Source organism: Antechinus flavipes, chromosome 6, assembly GCF_016432865.1.
Source record: "Antechinus flavipes isolate AdamAnt ecotype Samford, QLD, Australia chromosome 6, AdamAnt_v2, whole genome shotgun sequence".
NCBI classification, from domain to species: domain Eukaryota; kingdom Metazoa; phylum Chordata; class Mammalia; order Dasyuromorphia; family Dasyuridae; genus Antechinus; species Antechinus flavipes.
This window is the reverse complement of record NC_067403.1, coordinates 127828379-127846934: the sequence shown is the minus strand read 5'-3', so window position 1 is coordinate 127846934 and position 18556 is coordinate 127828379. Positions and strand designations below refer to the sequence as shown.

General features: G+C 35.9%; 1 protein-coding gene across 5 annotated transcripts in view; it reads right to left on the bottom strand.

Moving 5' to 3' along the window:
* CAMK2D (calcium/calmodulin dependent protein kinase II delta) overlaps nucleotides 1-11536 on the bottom strand; it is a 422764-nt gene extending 411228 nt beyond the window's left edge. For all 5 annotated transcript variants that reach the window (XM_051965934.1, XM_051965936.1, XM_051965935.1 and 2 more), the window contains exons 1-2: nucleotides 11446-11536; nucleotides 9736-9830 (exon numbers count right to left, since the gene is read on the bottom strand). In XM_051965934.1, coding sequence (XP_051821894.1) covers nucleotides 9736-9830; nucleotides 11446-11513 — 163 coding nt within the window. In that variant the 5' untranslated portion in view covers nucleotides 11514-11536. The remainder of the gene's footprint in view (nucleotides 1-9735; nucleotides 9831-11445) is intronic.
* Nucleotides 11537-18556: the final 7020 nt, after the last annotated feature.

Sequence of the window (18556 nt, the reverse complement as noted above, 5' to 3'; positions counted from 1 at the left end):
ATTTATCAATTGGAGAATGGTTTGATTTCTTATAAATTAAAGTCGATTCTCTATATATTTTGAAAATCAGGCCTTTATCAGAACCTTTGTAAAAATGTTTTCCCAGTTTATTGCTTTCCTTCTAATAGTGTCTGCATTAGTTTTGTTTGTACAAAAGCTTTTCAATTTGTTATAATCAAAATTTTTTATTATGTGACCCATAATGATGTCTAGTTCTTTTGGGTCACAAATTCCTTCCTCCTCCACAGGTCTATCCTATGTTCTTCTAATTTATTTATAATCTCATTCTTTATGCCTAGATCATGAACCCATTTTGATGTTATCTTGGTGTACGGTGTTAAGTGTGGGTCCATGCCTAGTTCCTGCCATACTAATTTCCAATTTTCCCAACAGTTTTTGTCAAACAGTGAATTCTTATCCCAAAAGCTAAGGATCTTTGGGTTTGTCAAACACTAGATTATTAAAGTTATTGACTATTTTGTCCTTTGAACTTAACCTATTCCACTGATCAACTAGTCTATTTCTTAGCTAATACCAAATGATTTTGGTAACCACTGCTTTATAATATAATTTTAGATCTAGTACAGCTAGACAACCTTCATTTGATTTTTTTTCTCATTTGTTACCTTGAAAGTTTTGACCTTTTGTTGCTCCAGATAAATTTTGTTATTTTTTTTCTGGGTAATTAAAATATTTTTGGGGGAGTCTGATTGGTATAGCACTAAATAAATAAATTAGTTTAGGTAGTATTGGTCATATTTATTATATTTGCTCAACCTATCGAAGAGCACTTAATGTTTTTCCAATTGGTTAGATCTGACTTAATTTGTGTGGAAAGTTTTTTGTAGTTTTGCTCATATAATTCCTGACTTTCCCTTGGCAGATAGATGCCCAAATATTTTACACTATCAGCAGTTACTTTAAATGGGATTTCTATTTGTAACTGTATTGGATTTTGTTACTGGTATATAAGAATGCTGATGACTTATGTGTGTTTATTTTGTATCCTTCAATTTTGCTAAAGGCATGAATTACTTCTAATACCTTTTTAGTAGCATCTCTGTGGTTCTCTAAGTATACCATCATATCATCAGCAATTTGGTTTCCTCATTACCTTTAATCTCTTTTTTAACTCTTATTGCCAAAGCTAACATTTCTAATACAATTGTAATGGTGATAGTGGGAAACCTTGTTTCCCTCCTGATGTTATTGGGAATGGTTCCAGTTTATCCCCATTACATATGATCTTTACTGATGGTTTTACATAGATGCTACTGATTATTTTAAGGAAAAGTCCATTTATTCTCTCAAGTGTTTTTAATAGGAATGGATGTTGGATTTTATCAAATGCTTTTTCTGCATCTATTGAGATGATCATATGGTTTTTGTTAATTTGGTTATTGATATAGTCAATTTTGCTAATAGGTTTCCTAGTATTGAACCAGCACTGCATTCCTGGTATAAATCCTACTTGGTCACGATGTATTAGCCTGGGGATGATTTTGTGTAGTCTTTTTGCTAATATTTAATTTAAGATTTTATCATCAATATTCATTAGGGAGATTGGTCTTTAATTTTCTTTTCAACCTACCTGATTTAGGTATCAGTACCATGTTTGTGTCATAAAAGGAATTGATAGGACTCCTTCATTCCCTATTTTTTCAAATAGTTTATATAGCATTGGAATTAATTGCTCTTTGAATATTTGGTAGAATTCACATGTAAATCCATCTAGTACTGGGGATTTTTCTTAAGGATTTGATTAATAGCTTGTTCTGTTTCCTTTTCTAAAATGGGACTATTTAAACAATTTACTTCCTCCTCTGTTAATTCAGGTAGCCTATAGTTTTGAAGGTAGTCATCCATTTCACTTAGGTTATCAAATATATTGGCATAAAGTTGGACAAAGTAACTCCTTATTATTGCTCTAATTTCATTGGTGGAAATTTCTCCCTTTTCATTTGTAAAACTAAAAATTTGATTTTCTTCTTTCCTTTTTCTAATTAGGTTTACCAAAGGTTTATTTATTTTGTTTTTTTCCCTTAAAACCAAATCTTAGTTTTATTTGTTAATTCAATAGTTTTTTTTTTACTTTCAATTTTGTTAATTTCTCCTTTTAATTTTAAAATTTCATGTTTAGTATTTGATTGGGGGGGGTTTTAATTGGTCTTTTTCTAGTTTTTTTAAGTTGTAACCCCAAATCATTGATCTCTTTCTCTATTTTATTCAAACAAGCCTCTAAAGGTATAAAATTTCCCTTTATTACCACTTTGGCTGCACCCCACAAATTTTGGTATGATGTCATCGTTGTCATTTTATTGGATTGGATGAAATTATTAATTGTGTCTATGATTTGCTATTTCAGCCAATCATTCTTTAGGATGAGTTTATTTAGTTTCCAATTACTCTTTGGTCTATTTACCCCTAGCTTTTTGTTGAATATAGTTTTTATTGCATTGTGATCTGAAAAGAATGCATTTACTATTTTTACCTTACTACATTTAATTTTGAGGTCTTTATGTCCTAAGATATGGTCAATTTTTATATAGATTCCATGAACTGCTGAGAAGAAAGTGTACTCCTTTCTGTCTCCATTCAATTTTCTCCAAAGATCTATTATAACTAACTTTTCTAACATTCTATTTACTTTTTAAACTTCTTTCTTATTTGTTTTGTGGTTTGATTTATCTAATTCTGGGAGTGCAAGTTTGAGATCCCCCACTATTATAGTTTTGCTGTCTATTTCTTCTTGCAACTCTTAACTTCTCCTTTAGGAAGTTAGATGTTATACCTTAGGGCAGATATGTTTAGTATTGATATTGCTTCATTGTCTATGCTACCCGTTAGCAAGATATAGTTTCTTTCCTTTTCTCTTTTAATTAGATCAATTTTTGCTTTTGCTTGATCTCAGATAAAGATGGCTACCCTTGCTTTTTTGACTTCACCTGAAGCATAGCAGATTCTGCTCCAGCCTTTTACTTTTATTCTGTCTGTATCACCTTGCTTCAAGTGTGTTTCCTGTAAACAATATATTGTAGGATTCTGGCTTTTAATTCAGTCTCTGCTTTATGTGAGAGTTCATCGCATTCACATTCATAATTAAAATTAGTAATTCTGTATTTCCTGCCATCTTATTATCCCCAGATTATGCTTTTCTTTATCTTAATCCCCTTACCCACCTCTCCAGTATTGAACTTATGGGAACCACTTGCCTCACGGAGCTCTCCCTCTTTAGAATCCTTCCCATCCCTTTTGAATCCCTTCCCCTTTCTTGTACCTTTCCCTTATTACTCTTTTCCTTTTTTCTTTTCCTCTCCACTTTGTAATAAGGTGAGAGAAGTTTCTCTTTAAACCAAATATGTCAATTATTTTCTCTTTGAGCCAACTCTGATGAGAGTAGGATTCACACAATGTTCCTCCACCTCTCTAAATTCCCTCAGATATGATAGGTTTCCTTTGCCTCTCCATGGAATGTAGTTTCCCTCTTTTTATCTCCCCTTTTCCATTTTTCTGATACTATCCCCTTTCCATTTCTACTTCCCCTTTTTTTAATACTATACCAATATAATTAAATTATACATGCACTCTTTATGTATGCCCATAACAGAAATACAGTTCTCAAGAGTTCTTTTTACATTTTTCTGCTTCTCTTGAGTCCTATAGTTGGAGGTCAAATTTTTTGTTTAGCTCTGGTTTTTTCATTAGAAACAAATGAATTCACCTGTTTCATTAAATGTCCATCTTCTTCTCTGGAAGAATATGCCCAGTTTAGCTGGGGAGTTTATTCTTGGCTGAATTCCAAGTTCTTTTGCCTTTCAGAATATCAGATTCCAGGCCCTTTGATCCTTTAATGTGAAAGCAGGTAGATCCTGCTTTTCTTATTGTGGCTCCTTGGTATTTGAATTTTTTTTTTTTTTCTGGCTGCTTTGTAATATTTTTTCCTTAGTCTGATAGTTCTGAAATTTAGCCACAATATTCCTTGGAGTTTTTATTTTAGGGTCTTTTTCAGAAGGTGTTTAATGAATTCTTTCAATGTCTATTTTACTTTCTGATTCTATTACATCTGGGCAGTTCTCTTTGATGATTTCCTGTAAAATAGTATCTAGGCTCTTTTTTTTATCATAATTTTCAGGAAGTCCAATAATCCTCAGATTGCCTTTCCTAGATCTATTTTCCAAGTGTGTTGTTTTTCCAAGTAGATATTTAACTTTTTTTTTTCTATTTTTTTCATTTTTTTGGTTTTGCTTAACTGATTCTTGATGTCTCAATGAATCATTTCTATTTGTTCAGTTCTGATTTTTAATGAGTTATTTTCTTTATTAACTTTTTTTAACTTCTTTTTGTATATGTCCAATTGGGTTTTTAAATTAGTTGTTTTGCTCTGTGGAATTTTTTTCTATTTAATTATTATTATTATTATTATTTTTTTTTTTTGTTACCGAGTTATTTTCTTTTTCCAATTCACAAATTCTGTCTCCCTGGAAGTTCTTTACCTTTTCCAATTCACATTTCAGGAAGTTGTTTCTTTTTCTACTTTATCAAATTTTTCTTTGAATTATATGACTTTTCTGTACTCTCTTGCATAGCTTCTCTTTCCTTTCCCCATTTTTCTTCTAGCTTTCTTTTGAGATTTTTTTATACTTTCTTCTAGGAGAGCCTTATGGGATGGGGATCAGGTTACATCCCTCTTTCGGGTTTAGTCTGGAGACTGTCTGCTATTAGTCTCCTCGGGGTTGAAAACCTGCTCTCTTTCTGTATAGAAGCTATAGCATCCGCTTGACTTTTTTACTCATTTTTTTAAAAGCCCTTAGGGTTTGTCTTCAGGGCAAGGGGGTTACCAACTTCCTTTACAGAGCAGGGATAGATATATGGACAATAGCTGTCCTGCAAATGGGCTGCTAAGAGCTGCAGAGCTGTGGAAGTGCCCTGTGAAGAGCTCCAGACCAGAAGTGTCTTTGCCCTGGCAAGCAGGGCCGAGGTGCGAAAGTGCTCTGGGAAGAGCCCCGCTGTCCGGATTAGGAACTGCCATGGGACTAGCGGCTGAGCAGCAAAAGTGTCACTGTCCCGGGCTGAACTCCTCTGTGGGAATCAGCAGTTGCCCTGGAAAGAGCCTGGCACTGGATATGTCTCTGCCGTGTCCTGAAGAAGGTCTACTGCCCCAGGGAGAGCCCTCCTGTTGTGCAGATTTGTGTCTGTCCTGAGCAAAAGCCCCGAGCTGAAGAATGCGGCTGTACAGCTATGCTATAGTCTGCGCTGAGTCACTTCCGGTGTTTGGTGAGTGTAGTCAGATCCTGTGAGAGAGTACACTCTACCTTTGGCTTTTTTGAAACCTCTTTGCTATTCTACTGCTTTGCAACCAAAACAGAGCATCCCACCTGTGGTAGAGTCCTCCCTGCAAAATCTCTACCTGCTTGGAAACCGTCTTCATCCCAGTCTGCTCAGTGTGCTAGCCTCTAGTTCTGCCTCCCTGCCTGTAGTGGCATGTTCCCACTGATCAGGACAAAACTTTTCTGGCAATTTTCCAGATTCTCTTCAGCTGGTAATTTGTTGTACTCCGAATAGTCGTAGTTTCTACCAGTCAAGCACTATTTCTGAGGCTGAATTTGGTAATTAGTAAGGTAGAAGGGAAGCTTAGAATGATGCGCATGTCTTCTCTGCCATCTTGACTCAGCCTAATGACATTTATTTCAAGTATTAGTAAATATACTTAGCTTCTATAATGAAAAACAATGTTAACAGCATTCTTCCAAGGGAGTTTGCCATATATTATTTTTTAAAACACAGAGAACAGACAAGTTTATAGCGTTAGTATTGGGTAAAAAGATGAATATACTTGTAACAAATTGTGTTATATAATTTTATACTGTCTTTGATCTTAAAGTTCATTGCAAGCTTTATATAGAACCTAGATGAGTTAACAATCACATATAATGATAATACTGGCAATATATTTAAAATAAGAGAAAATGTAGTATAATGAAAAGTACATTGAATATAGAGTATAGAAAGAAATCGGTTTGAATCTTACCACTGATGTTTACATATGATCAGAGGCACGTTACCTAACCTCTAAAGAAATAGTTTCTTTGAGAAAAGATCCAACCATTCTGGAGAACAATTTGGAACTATGCCCAAAGAGTTATTAAATTGTGCAAACCCTTTGATCCCTCAATGTTTCTATTGGGCTTATATCCCAAAAAATCTTAAAGGAGGGAAAGTGATCCACATGTGCAAAAATGTTTGTGGGCAGCCCTTTTTGTAGTATCAAGAAACTGCAAACTGTGGATGCCCATTAGTTGGAGAATGCTGAATAATTTATAGTATATGAATGTTATGGAATATTATTTTTCTGTAAGAAACGATCAGCAGAATGATTTCAGAGAGGCCTGGAGAAAGTTAAATGAACTGATGCCAAGTGAATGAGAAGAACGAGGAGATCATTGTACATGGCAACAACAATATTATACAACGATTAATTCTGATGGATGTGAGTCTTTCCAACAATATGATGATTAAGGCCAGTTTCAATGATCTCATGATGAAGAGAGCCATCTACACCCAGATAGAGAACTGTGGGAACTGAGTGTGAATCACAACATAACATTCTCACTCTTTTCATTGCTGTACATTTACATTTTTTTTAAATTTATTTTCATTCCTTTTTACTCTGATCTTTCTTGTGCAGCAAGATCATTGTACAAATATGTTTACATATATAGGACTTAACATATACTTCTAGCATGCCATCTAGGGAAGGGGGTAGAAGAAGGGGGTGAAAAATTGGAACATAAAATTTTGCAAGGGTTAATGTTGAAGAATTATCCATGCATAAGTTTTGAAAAATAAAAATTTTTAATAAAGAAAAAATCATTTCTTAATGGGTAAAATGGGGATATTACCTAATATGCCTAATTGTGTAAATTAGTTAAAGGATCAAATGAGCTAACGTCTATAAAAGATATTTGCAAAGCCTTTTGTAAATATCAAATTTCATCATTAATTTAATTTTTATAGTAAGATAATAAATATGGTTTCTTTTTAACATGTCTGTTTATATGAACTAAAATCCTACTTTCACTCAATCCCTAAACATTAGTTATATAAAATTAAAAAGAGCCTTTTGAAGGGAGATATATTTCACACTATTCTGCATATTTTTGATAGGAAAGGCTTAAGTACTTTTTTGTTTGTTTGTTTGTTTCAAAACAGCCAACTTAAGTGTGTTAAGAGCAGTTATCTACTGACTCCATACTGTATAATCAGTGCATTACCAATGTTCATTTTAACATAATAGCAAAATAATGCCTTTGATACACTAAGAGTCTCCAAATAGTGGTAAGCAAGACTAACAGCTGAGAGGAAGTGTAAAGATCAGATAAAAATCTTTAAACAGTACTGTTAAAAAATTAAGTGCAGAGAATTCTGCCTGGGTGATGGTGCAGCTGCATTTGCAAATATGTGCAGGAACTTTGCCAGCTTCCTCAATACCTCACCCCACCCCTCCCCCACCTGCCCCTTTCTGTCCTTTTGGTTCAATTTACTGACAACAAAGAATTTTCATTTTCATTTGCAGTGGTGTATCTTGCATTCTTTCACTGACCTTAAAAATAATAATAATAATAATAATAAGCCTAAGACTTAGATTCACAAAAGCAAACTTTTTCAAAAAACACAAGAAATAAAAGCTTGAGGGGTGAGGAGATGAACAAAATATCATAGACTGGAAAAGATAACATTACTTGAAAATGACGGGTTTTGTATTGCTGGGGTTTTTTTGTTTGGAGGAGGGGGAAGGTTAAGACCACAAATCATGGGATTATAGATCACCGATTTAAAGTAAAAAGGGATTTTAGAGACTATTCAGTACAATCTACTAATTTAATAGATGGAGAAAAGAAAGCTAAAAAAAAAAAGTTAAGTGATTTAACAGGATTACATAGGCAAAACATGTGAGGCCAGAATGGAACCCTGGATCTCTGACTAAATTTAAAGCTCTCTCTACTGCCTCATACCACTGCTCCCTTTAGCTATAATAAATTTCAAAAGCAAAATTTAGAACAGAAACGTTATTAACAGATAGGATACAGAAACTATTTCATGGAAACTATTTCAAAGACAAACAAGATTTTTTTAAAAGCACATTTTACAGTTTTCACTGAGATTGATTCTCCCACCTGTTTCAAAAGTCCCTCTTTTCAATAAATTACACCCCCATGGGTATTCAATAGTCGTTTCAGAGACCTATTTAATGAATCATAGCCAACATCATTTAAAATCTATGGGGAGTTCTGAAGGATACAAAGAACATAAGCCTTCCCAGTATGGAGCTTATTATTTAAGATAAAGACAATAAATATATTCACAAATACATTATCACCTCTAATTCTAATGACCATAATAATCATCACAATAATTATAATTAATAATAACCATATAACCAATAACCATAATACTATTATACTTTAATCTTATATCAGCCAAAACTTTTCATATAGTGAAAAAAAGCAGTGATTTAACAGATTCTAATGTGTCTTGACATTCTGAGTGTGTTCCTTAGAATCAGTTAGCTGAGTGCTGGGTAGAATGATATTGGAAGTGGGGAGAAAGGGGGAGGAAACCCATTTAAAATGATCCCAACTGCCAACTTCTTAAGCACTAAGCAAATTTAAATTGCAGAATTCCTTATCAAAGTAGAGAAGAAAAACCTTCCAATCACAGTTGAACAGACAACTAGTCACATGAAGTTAGCTACTTACTAAGTGGTAGTAGCATTCCAACTTATGACAAATGGGTAAACTATGCCTTTGAGATATTTTTTTTCATACTCATTTTCAAAAATTGCCCAGTCCACAAAGATAGTTCTACTCCCTGACACTAACACTCCTGATTTCAACAGACCCTAAAGTCACGCAAAAATATTGTAGATATGTGCCGTAATTTGCAATGCCTAACATTTCAGTACCAATATGCTAGCATACCTGTGCTGTTAAACAAACAAGATCACCATGAGGCCTATTAGCCCCTTGATAATAAATTACCAGTTATGTTTGATTATGTCTATAAAATATCTATTTGGTTACAAACAATGGATAGCATGTACTAAAATTCTATAAACATTCATGTCTTAGGAAAAATATATAGTCCTTCAATGAATATTAAAAAAAACAAAAAACAAACAAACAAAAAAAAATTAAAACCCTGCTTAGCCTATTAGAGTCAAAAATTTTGTTTTATCATGTGTTTCATCTCAAGGCCATTGTTAAATCTGCCTTGCTGAATTAAGTTTAAATTAATTATAATAAAACATCATGATTCAACTAAGCTATGGCCTGTTTTTTTCCCCTCAAAAGCAAAATGGACATGAGAATCATGTGATTTTTTTTTTTTTAAATCCCAGGCCTGTATTCAAATTTATTTTACACTAGAGCTAAAGAGGAAAGTCCTCATAGTGGTATTTATTTTCTTCAGAATAGCTCCATTATACCCTATGGTATGACACCAACCACAAAAATTTGTCCTCACCATGGTATTAAACAGGTCAACCATAACTGGCTTAATATTTCCAATTATTTTTAAAACTAAGTAAATACTTCTTTAGGGAGAGGAAATGCTTATAAATATATTAAACCTTTAGAATCTAATTCTACTGTAACTACAGCATGTTTACATACAAAACAGGTCAATTTAAAACAAATTTTTAAAAAGCACTGAAAAAAATTAATTGAAAATACCCACCCCTAGCAGAAAGCTTTTTCGTGTTGATAATTTTGGCAGCATATTCTTGTCCTGTAGGAATTTTCATGCATCTTCTCACCACTGAGAATGCCCCCCTGAAAACCAAGAATCAGCAAGGTATCACTATAACCAGGCTTTGATACTTCAATAAACCAGATCTAATATACTTGACTACTTTCAGTGATTTTAGTGACTTTCCAAAATACTAAGAGGTATAGCCCCAAAAAGAACCTTTCCAAATGGCAACCTAGCTTTTTCTTAATTTTCAAGAATATAATAGTGATTAGAATTTAACAGGGAAAGTATCACATCATTAGACAACAAAATAAAAGGGGTTTCCAATTATAAATGGATCTTGTTTGCACAAGGAATTTGAACACATTTTACAATATCTGCTCATAGTAGCACCAAATGCCCAGAGAAAACTGACAAGAGTGGAAAAAAGGAGCCAAAATCTGCTGCCCATTTTGGTAGGGGAAAAATATTGAGCATATCTCCAATTCTATAAATATGGTAATTGTTCTCAGTGAAATATAAATATTGAGCATATTTGTGTGAGTTAATGAATACAGGCATCACGATTTCTTTATGTCTTGGTTTTTAAAAAAGGCTTTTAATTAAACTGCCTTTTCCAACAAATTTCCATGGTATGTGTGTGTATGTATACATATATATGTATATATGTATACTATGTACATATATGTATATATGTGTGCAATACCACTCAGTGTAAGAGTATCATACTGAATAAATACACTTACACAATGAAATTTACATTTCCTTTTATTTGCTTTCATCAGTCACCAAACATATATGCACATACCCCTTCTCCAAGTAATAGATCAAAATATGTAGATAAGAATGAGCACTGTGGCCGAGTCTCTACATTAGAATTCTTTATAATGAGTTCCCTCATTTAGGTCTTCTTCCCTCCTCTATCTTAAAATTATCAAGTATTTTTGCCAGTGTATGTATATATCTATATATAATTTTTGAATCACACTCCGACACACACAAAACAAGGACTCTCCCCTTTCCAGGACGTTTTTCCTCCTTGCACATTTAAATAAATCCTCCTACTAGAGCTTGTCTATATATAACCTAGGAAAATGATAATCAATCTCAGAAAGTTTTCCTCTCTAAAATAGCTGAAATTTGTAAGGGGTTGGTATATAGGTATGTATGTTTCATTGGGTTGCTATTTCTTTTGACAGAACTATTAAATGCAAAATAAACTGAATGCCAATTTGAACTTTCGGCATCAATAAATATGGCATCGTCCGTGTCAGGGGGGTTCTCATACTAAAAAGACTCGCTGGTAAACCCTGAAAGGATCTCTGTTTACAGAAAACATGATCCATGCTGCATTTTACTGAGGTTCTCATTTCCTGTCTTTCACAAGCATATACACATTCCAAAGGATGACAGCTAAAATTGCAAGGAGGCTCTCTTGAACAAATGGGAGTGGAGAAAGAAGGTGGGTGGGATTATCAGATTTGGCTACAGCCTGGTGGTCTTCTTTCTACTCCCCCACCCCTAATTTAAGGATCAGCACTTGTGCCCAGCTGTCAATCCAGTCTCTCCCCCACCACTTCCCTCCCTCTTTCTAAACTCCCACGACCTCCTAATGGTAAGGACCTCTTGATAGGGGTAATGAGACTAGCCCTCTGAAGGAAAGGGGACCAGCAGATGCCAGGCAAGGACGCTTACTTTCCAAGCTCCTCGAAAAGCTGATACTCGTCGGTGAACCTGGTGCAGGTTGTAGTTGAAGCCATCATTGGTCTGTCTGTGCTGCCTCCAGTCGAAGAGGGAGGAAGATAAGACGGGAGGGGCTGTGCTGTTTGCCTGGGACTGGGCCCCAGTCGTCTTCCTTCACTTTTCTTGTCCGAAAGTGGCTGGATTGGGATTGGGGCGGGGCAAGGGTAGGTAGAAAGGGGATAATAGGAAAGAAAGGGTGGGGTAGGGTCCTCTCTTCACAATCGTACAATCCTTCCCCTTCCTTCTTTTTCTTCTCCGGCTCTGGACGCTCCACCCTCCCTTTCTCCCACCCCCACTCCTCAATTGGAGGGGGGGTGGGGGGGAGAAGTATTATAGAAGAGGTGCCAGGAATTTGGACTGCGGGGGTTGAGTGGGGGTGAGGATGGAAATGGGAGAGGGCGGGTTGGAGAGAAAAAACTCAGCCAGCCAAGGGCAGGAGGCAAGCAGTTGCGAAAAGATATGAACAGGGAACTAGAAAGGAATAAAGATAGAGAGGAAGGAGTACAAAGGTGGAGAGGGGATGAAGTGGAGTGGGGGGGAGGGGGGAGGGGAAAGAAGAGAAGCCTGAAGGAGAGAACTCCAGTCCAGTTGCAGCTGTCAATAGCCTCTGTCTCTATACTCCAGTGGGTGGGCGTGCGCGAAGGAGTGCTGGAGGAGAGGGAAGCTCGGCTCTTCTGCCTGGCTTCACCTCTCTTTCCCCGCTCCACCAATGACAGCCACCGGGCAGCTGGGGTACCTATGCAGCTCCCTGGGAATGTGGAGGCACCGCTCCGGGCTCACAGGGCATCCGGGGTGGGCAGTAGTAGGACGAGCACAATTCAGCTCAGAAGTCTCAGCGTCCCTGCTATTTTCCCCAGCTCCTCCTCGAGCTACTGCGGGGCCACCCACCCCAACCCTGCTCTCTTCCCCACCCCCCCTCCATTGCTGTCCCACACCTCCCTCTAGTGACACAATTCTCTTTCAGTTCACAATATCTCTGTCCATGTTTATGTGCGCGCGCGCGCTGGGGGGGGAGGGGTAGACGCAGGTAGACTGCACAAAGATTAAGAGAAGACAGGTTCACATAATTTGAACTGATCTGGGGAGGACAGGAAGTAAGTAAAGGTACTGAGGAACTGACTCTGCATTGATGTCCTAGAATACCCGAAAACACGCATACACACGCCCCAGAGGAAAAAGGGAACAGGGTTCGAAATACAAGGAGGTAAGGGCAGGGCAGGGCAGGGCAAAGATTACTAAAGAAACTGTCCAGTTACCCTTTTAGCTATAGGAAGGCCCCAGGCGGAGGTATGGATCGTCTGCATGAGACAAAAGAATGAATCCACAGCTTGGCCAAGCGCTTTAAAACGCCCTTTCTCGATCAGATTCTCGGGGAAGCCTTGACCTTGGAGAGCAGATTGAGGCCCCGCTGTTCTCCTCCGCTCGTTTTTCTCATGCGCATTCGGAGTCTGACTATAGTGTGGCCAATTTCCCGCAGGATCTTTCCGTGCGGGAGGCGGGGGTGGGGACGAGCTCAACTACATTAGTGCTTGCGTGCGAACCCAGTTGGGACGTTTTTACATCCCAGTTTTCCACCTCAGAGCTGAGGCTTTAAATTGTTCAAAAGCGGCCTCCGTTGCAGAAGTGATCGTGATTGCAGTAGCTACGGATGCAGCGCAGGGGTGGCTCCCACGCCCCGGTCAGGAAGTTGTTCAGCGACGTTCCACGAGCCCTAGGGACTCCAGTCTTTTAGCCCGTCTGCTCCCCTTAAAAGTGCAGGTGCAGAATATACATTTCCACCTCTTCTCCCACTTCCCATAAGGAATCTTAGCATTTAAGTTTATATCCCCGGGGTTTAAGCAGATAAGCACACAAAGAACAAACGCGCAAACTAATCCCAAGCCACACATTGCCCATTACTGGGTAGAGAAACTCCCGGTCCTCACTGGCAGTGAGCGCGCAAGTTCTCGCGAGATTAGTCTGTTTTTGTGACAGAGGGGAGGAGTAGGTTAGAGTTGAGAAGGTTGTCTCCCTATCACGGGACCGAATGTAGGTTGACGTCATTTACATCACATGAACTTGTTCAGTCTGTTTCGATTTGCAAAGGAGGAAATTTTAAAAAGGTCGTTATGTGTGCTTGTGTAGTCAAGAGTCTGGAAAGATAGCAGCCCTTGAATGTGTTGCACAAATGAGTAGTATTTGATAAGCATGTATTCAGATAGTACTATGCCGCTTAGCATACATGCAAATAAACATTGGTTCATATGTATCAGCCATTTAATTAATGGAAACAATAATTGGCATAGTAACTACAACTTAAGTGGCTAACAACCACAAACTGGATTGACTGACCTCTGGGTTTCCTTTCCAACTCTTTAACTCTAAAAAAAAAGTGTGGCAATTGTCAATTCAAAGGGAATGAGAACAAAGGGGGTCATTTTGTAAACTATTCCTTTTTGTTAACTTCAGTACAGATTCCGAAAAAATTGCTATCAGAAACAACCACCACCACTACCCTTGAAACTCTGTGCTGTGAATGAGTCATAAAATTACATAACTGTAAAGAGATGGTATGGTCCAAGTTATTTATCAGTTACCAAGGCCTGGAAATGTTAAATGTCTTACCTGCAAAATCTTAGTTGCCCCAATAAGAAAAATTCAGGTTTCCAGAATCCCAATCTCCTCTTTGTCACAATAGTTAAAATAACATATTTGCAAACCTTAAAGTTCTATAGACATGGTATTATCATGGTTATTCTGAAACATATTGTCTGACTGCAATGTTAAAAAATCTTCAGTGCCTTCTAAGTGAGTATAAATTTAATTAGTCCAGTGGCAAAACTGGCTTTTGTAATCTGGCTCCAGTTTATCTTTTTTTAGTGTTATTTTACATTATTTCCCTTCAAGTTAAAGTGGATGCACCATTCCTTAACTCTGCCCCATTTCTTCACATTGATAAGATAACCATCCATACCTGGAATGCAATCTCTCCTCATTTATTGCTCATTCAAATACTTCTTTTCCTTTAAGGAAGAGAGACCATTAACAAAATTGCCAGACCCATCCATACTAAGTGCTTCATATGCTTGATGACTGAGTGATTGACTAAAACCAAACTCAGATAACAGTCTGTTCCCTTCTTATCTTGTTTGTAACAACTCTTTTTAGACCATTGTCCACTTCTCTTCCTTACCTCCATAACACTCAACTTTGTGTTACATTTATCTCTGTACATGGTATGCCCTATTACAATGCCATAAGGTTCTTAAGACCAGAGACTGCATTGTTTCAATTTCCTCATTCCAATAAGCAGCATAGTTCCTTACTAATAACTGGCACTAATGAGTAAACATTGTTGAATTGATTTGCCTAACAATTTGGTATTCCAACTCTGAATATTGTATTACCATTAAATTTACAAAATAAAAATTTTCCATACCCATAAAATAGTATTTTACAGTCCTTGATGAAAAATCAAATGCAAAATCATTGTAATTTAAATGTAATTTTTAAAAATGAAAACTTTTGATTAAAATTAAAAAAGATGGAAGGAATAAAGTCATTATTTAGGATATAAAATGAAATCAACCAATCATACAAATTAATTCAAGTAAAATATTTTAAATATTATAATTTTGAAAAATATAGCCTATATGATTTTCCTACTCATCACTTAATAAAATATTAATAAAAATGAAGTTTGAAATCAGTAATTAACAATAATACTTTTGAGTTTTTACAACTTGACTAAGGAATAAGAGTGCATTTTTAAAAGTATGCAATTAATGAAACCTACACATCATTTTATCTCAGCTCCTTAAAATTCATTAATTTTAAGAGGTTTGTATTGCATTATAAAAAATAAATATGTGTAATTATGCTTTGCAAGGACAGTAGGAAAACAAGAACAATGTCTATATCTCATGAGTTTAGGTAAATCAGTCTTTTCCCTTAAGCCATATTTTGAGATGTTTGATATTTGTCTTCTTATGCCTAAGTACAATTCCTTATATATATAAAAGGCACTTGATTAGCATAGAGATAATTTGCATTTCTCTGATCAATAATGATTTAGAGTACCTTTTTATATGACTAGAAATGGTTTCAAATTCTTCATCTGAAAATTGTCTCTTCATATCCTTTGACCAATTATCAATTGGAGAATGGCTTCAATTCTTATAAATTTGAGTCAATTCTCTATATATTTTAGAAGTAAGGCCTTTATCAGAACTCTTGAATATAAAAAAATATAAAAACAAGTTAGGTGGCCCTAAAACTTTCCTAAAGACTTGATTGATGTAACTTCCTCGTGCATATGTATAAAACAGCAGTGATGGAAATAACATGATGCTTAGCTGGTAAAACATGAAAAGAATGAGCAATTCAGTCAAGAGATCTTCACTAAAATAAATCAACTTGAGACATCCCCAATGTCTATCCTTCTTGAATGTCCTTATCTTGATGTAATATCTTTTCTAATATTTCATTTAAGATTTTTGCATCAATATATTCATTAGGGAAATTGACCTATAATTTTCTTTCCTGTTTTGACCCTTTCTGGTTTAGGTATCAGCACCATATCTGTGCCATAAAAGGAATTTGATAGGATTCCTTATTCCCCCATTTTCCCAAATTGTTTTTATAGTTCTGTAATTAATAGGTTTTTAAAAAAATGTTTGATAGAATTAACTTGTAAATCCCTCTGGCCCTGGAGTTTTTTTCCCTAGGACATTCATTAATACTTTGTTCATTTTCTTTTTCTAAAATGAGACTATTTAAGTAATTTATTTCCTCCTCTGTTAATCTGGGCAAACTATATATTTTTCACGCATTCATCCATTTCACTTAGATTATGAGAGTTGGGGGCATACAGTTGACCAAAATAGCTTGTAATTATTGCTTTAATTTCCTTTTAATTTGTGGTAAGTTCACCCTTTTCATTTTTGATACTGGTTTTCTTCTCTTTTTTCTTTAATAAAAATAACTAAAGATTTATCTATTTTGTTATTTAGTTTAACTTATTAGTTCACCAGTTTTCTTTCAATTTTATTAATTTCTTCTTTTATTTTCAGAATTTCTAATTTGGTATGTAATTAGGATTTTTAAAAATTTGTTATTTTTCTAGTTTTTTTAGTTACACATTCAATCTATTGGTCTTCTCTTTCTCTAGTTTATTCATGTAAGCATCTAGAGATATACAAATTTTCTTAAGAACTACTTTGACTGCATCCATAAATTTTGGTATATTGTCTCATTACTATAATTTTTTTGAATAAAATTCTTGATTGTTTCTATAGTTGACTCTTTCACCCATTTATTCTTTAGAATTAGATTATTTAGTATCCAATTATTTTTTATCTATTTTTCCAAGGCCCTTTATTACATATAATTTGTATTGCATCATGAGCTGAAAAGGATGCATTTTTACTTTTCTGCATTTGATTATGAAGTTTTTATGCCCTAATATCTAGTCAATTTTTGTGTAGGTTCCATTTACCAATGAGAAAAATTTATATTCCTTTCTCACCCTATTCAATTTTCTCCAAAGGTCTATTATACTTAACTTTTTCTATTATTTCTTTAATCTCTTTTTATTTTGTGGTTCGATTTATCTAGTTCTGAGAGAATACTGTTGAGATTCCCCCACTAGTATAATTTTGCTGTCTCTTCTTGCAACTCTTTTTTTCTAGGAATTTAGATGCTATAGCATTTGCGCACATATATTTAGCACTGAAATTGCTTCGTTATCTATCATATACTTTAGGAAGGCATAGTTTCCTTTCTAACTCTTTTAATTAGATTTTTGCTTTTGCCTGATTTGAGATCAAGATCACTACTCTTACTTTTTTTTCCTTAACTTTCAGCTGACCTATAATAGATTCTGTTTCAGCCTTTTACTTTTACACTCTCTATCTCTCTCTGCTTTAAATGTGTTTCTTTTAAATAACATATTGCAAGATTCTGTCTGCTAATCCATTCTACTATTGACTTTGTTTTATGGAAGAGTTCATCCCATTCATATTTGCAGTTAAAATCCCTAACTGTGTTTCCTACCATCCTTGTTTTTCCCAAATTGTACTTTTCTCTCTCTCACTAATGTTTTGCTTCTGATCAGAACCTCTTTCAATCTTCCCTCCTTTTTTTTTCCCAGCCCCTTTCCCTTTCTTATCACTTTCCCTTCTACTTTTGCCCTCTCTTCTATTAGCATCTCCCTTTTTTCCCCTTTCCCCTCCTACTTTCCTATACAATGAGACAAGTTTCTGTACCAAACTAAATATATATATATTTCCAATGAAATTAAGGTTCAAACAGTGCTGATCCCCTCCTTTTTCCCCTTCAACTGGTCTTTTTTGCCTCTTTATGTGATACAATTTACCCCATTTTTACCTCCTCTTTCTGTGATGACCGCATATTTAAAATCAGCTGGAGTCAGGAATTCAGGTTAAGGGGAAAATCTTCAATCTTTATTCTCAGTAGAGGTGAAGGGAGATTGCAATAGCAATATGGGCAGCTATGACAGGAAACCAACTAGCAGAGGTGAAGGGGGATTGCAGGTGAAAGGGGGATCGGAGGTGAAGGGCAGTTGCGATAACAATGGGATCAGCTGTGTCAAGAAATCAGACAGCAGCCTCTTTTTCCACTTCCCTTTCCATTTCCCTGCCTCCACCCACCAAAATCGTCATTTCCTATACAACACATCAGGACTTGCACAAAGAGTGGGTGGGGGCCATTCTTTCTCCAAGCATATATATTAATAGAGTATGGTCCAATTACTATTTAGCCTCACGTGCTTGGGACCTCAGTGCATCAACTCAAGCCTCAGCCCATTACATTTCCTGCTTTCTTTTGTTTTAGAATACAGGTGGTCATGCCATCCCTGACTCCTCAGGAAGGTCAGAGCCCCCAAAGGGAGGTGATCATACCCTCCCTGACTTCTCAGGAAAGGAGGTGAAAGCACCGAAAAGGAGGTGATCACAATCCCCCTGATTTCTCAGGAAGGGAGGTGAAAGCACTAAAAAGGAGACAAGCACGCCCTCCCTGACATCTCAGAAAGGGAGATGAAAAGCACCAAAGAGAAGTGGGG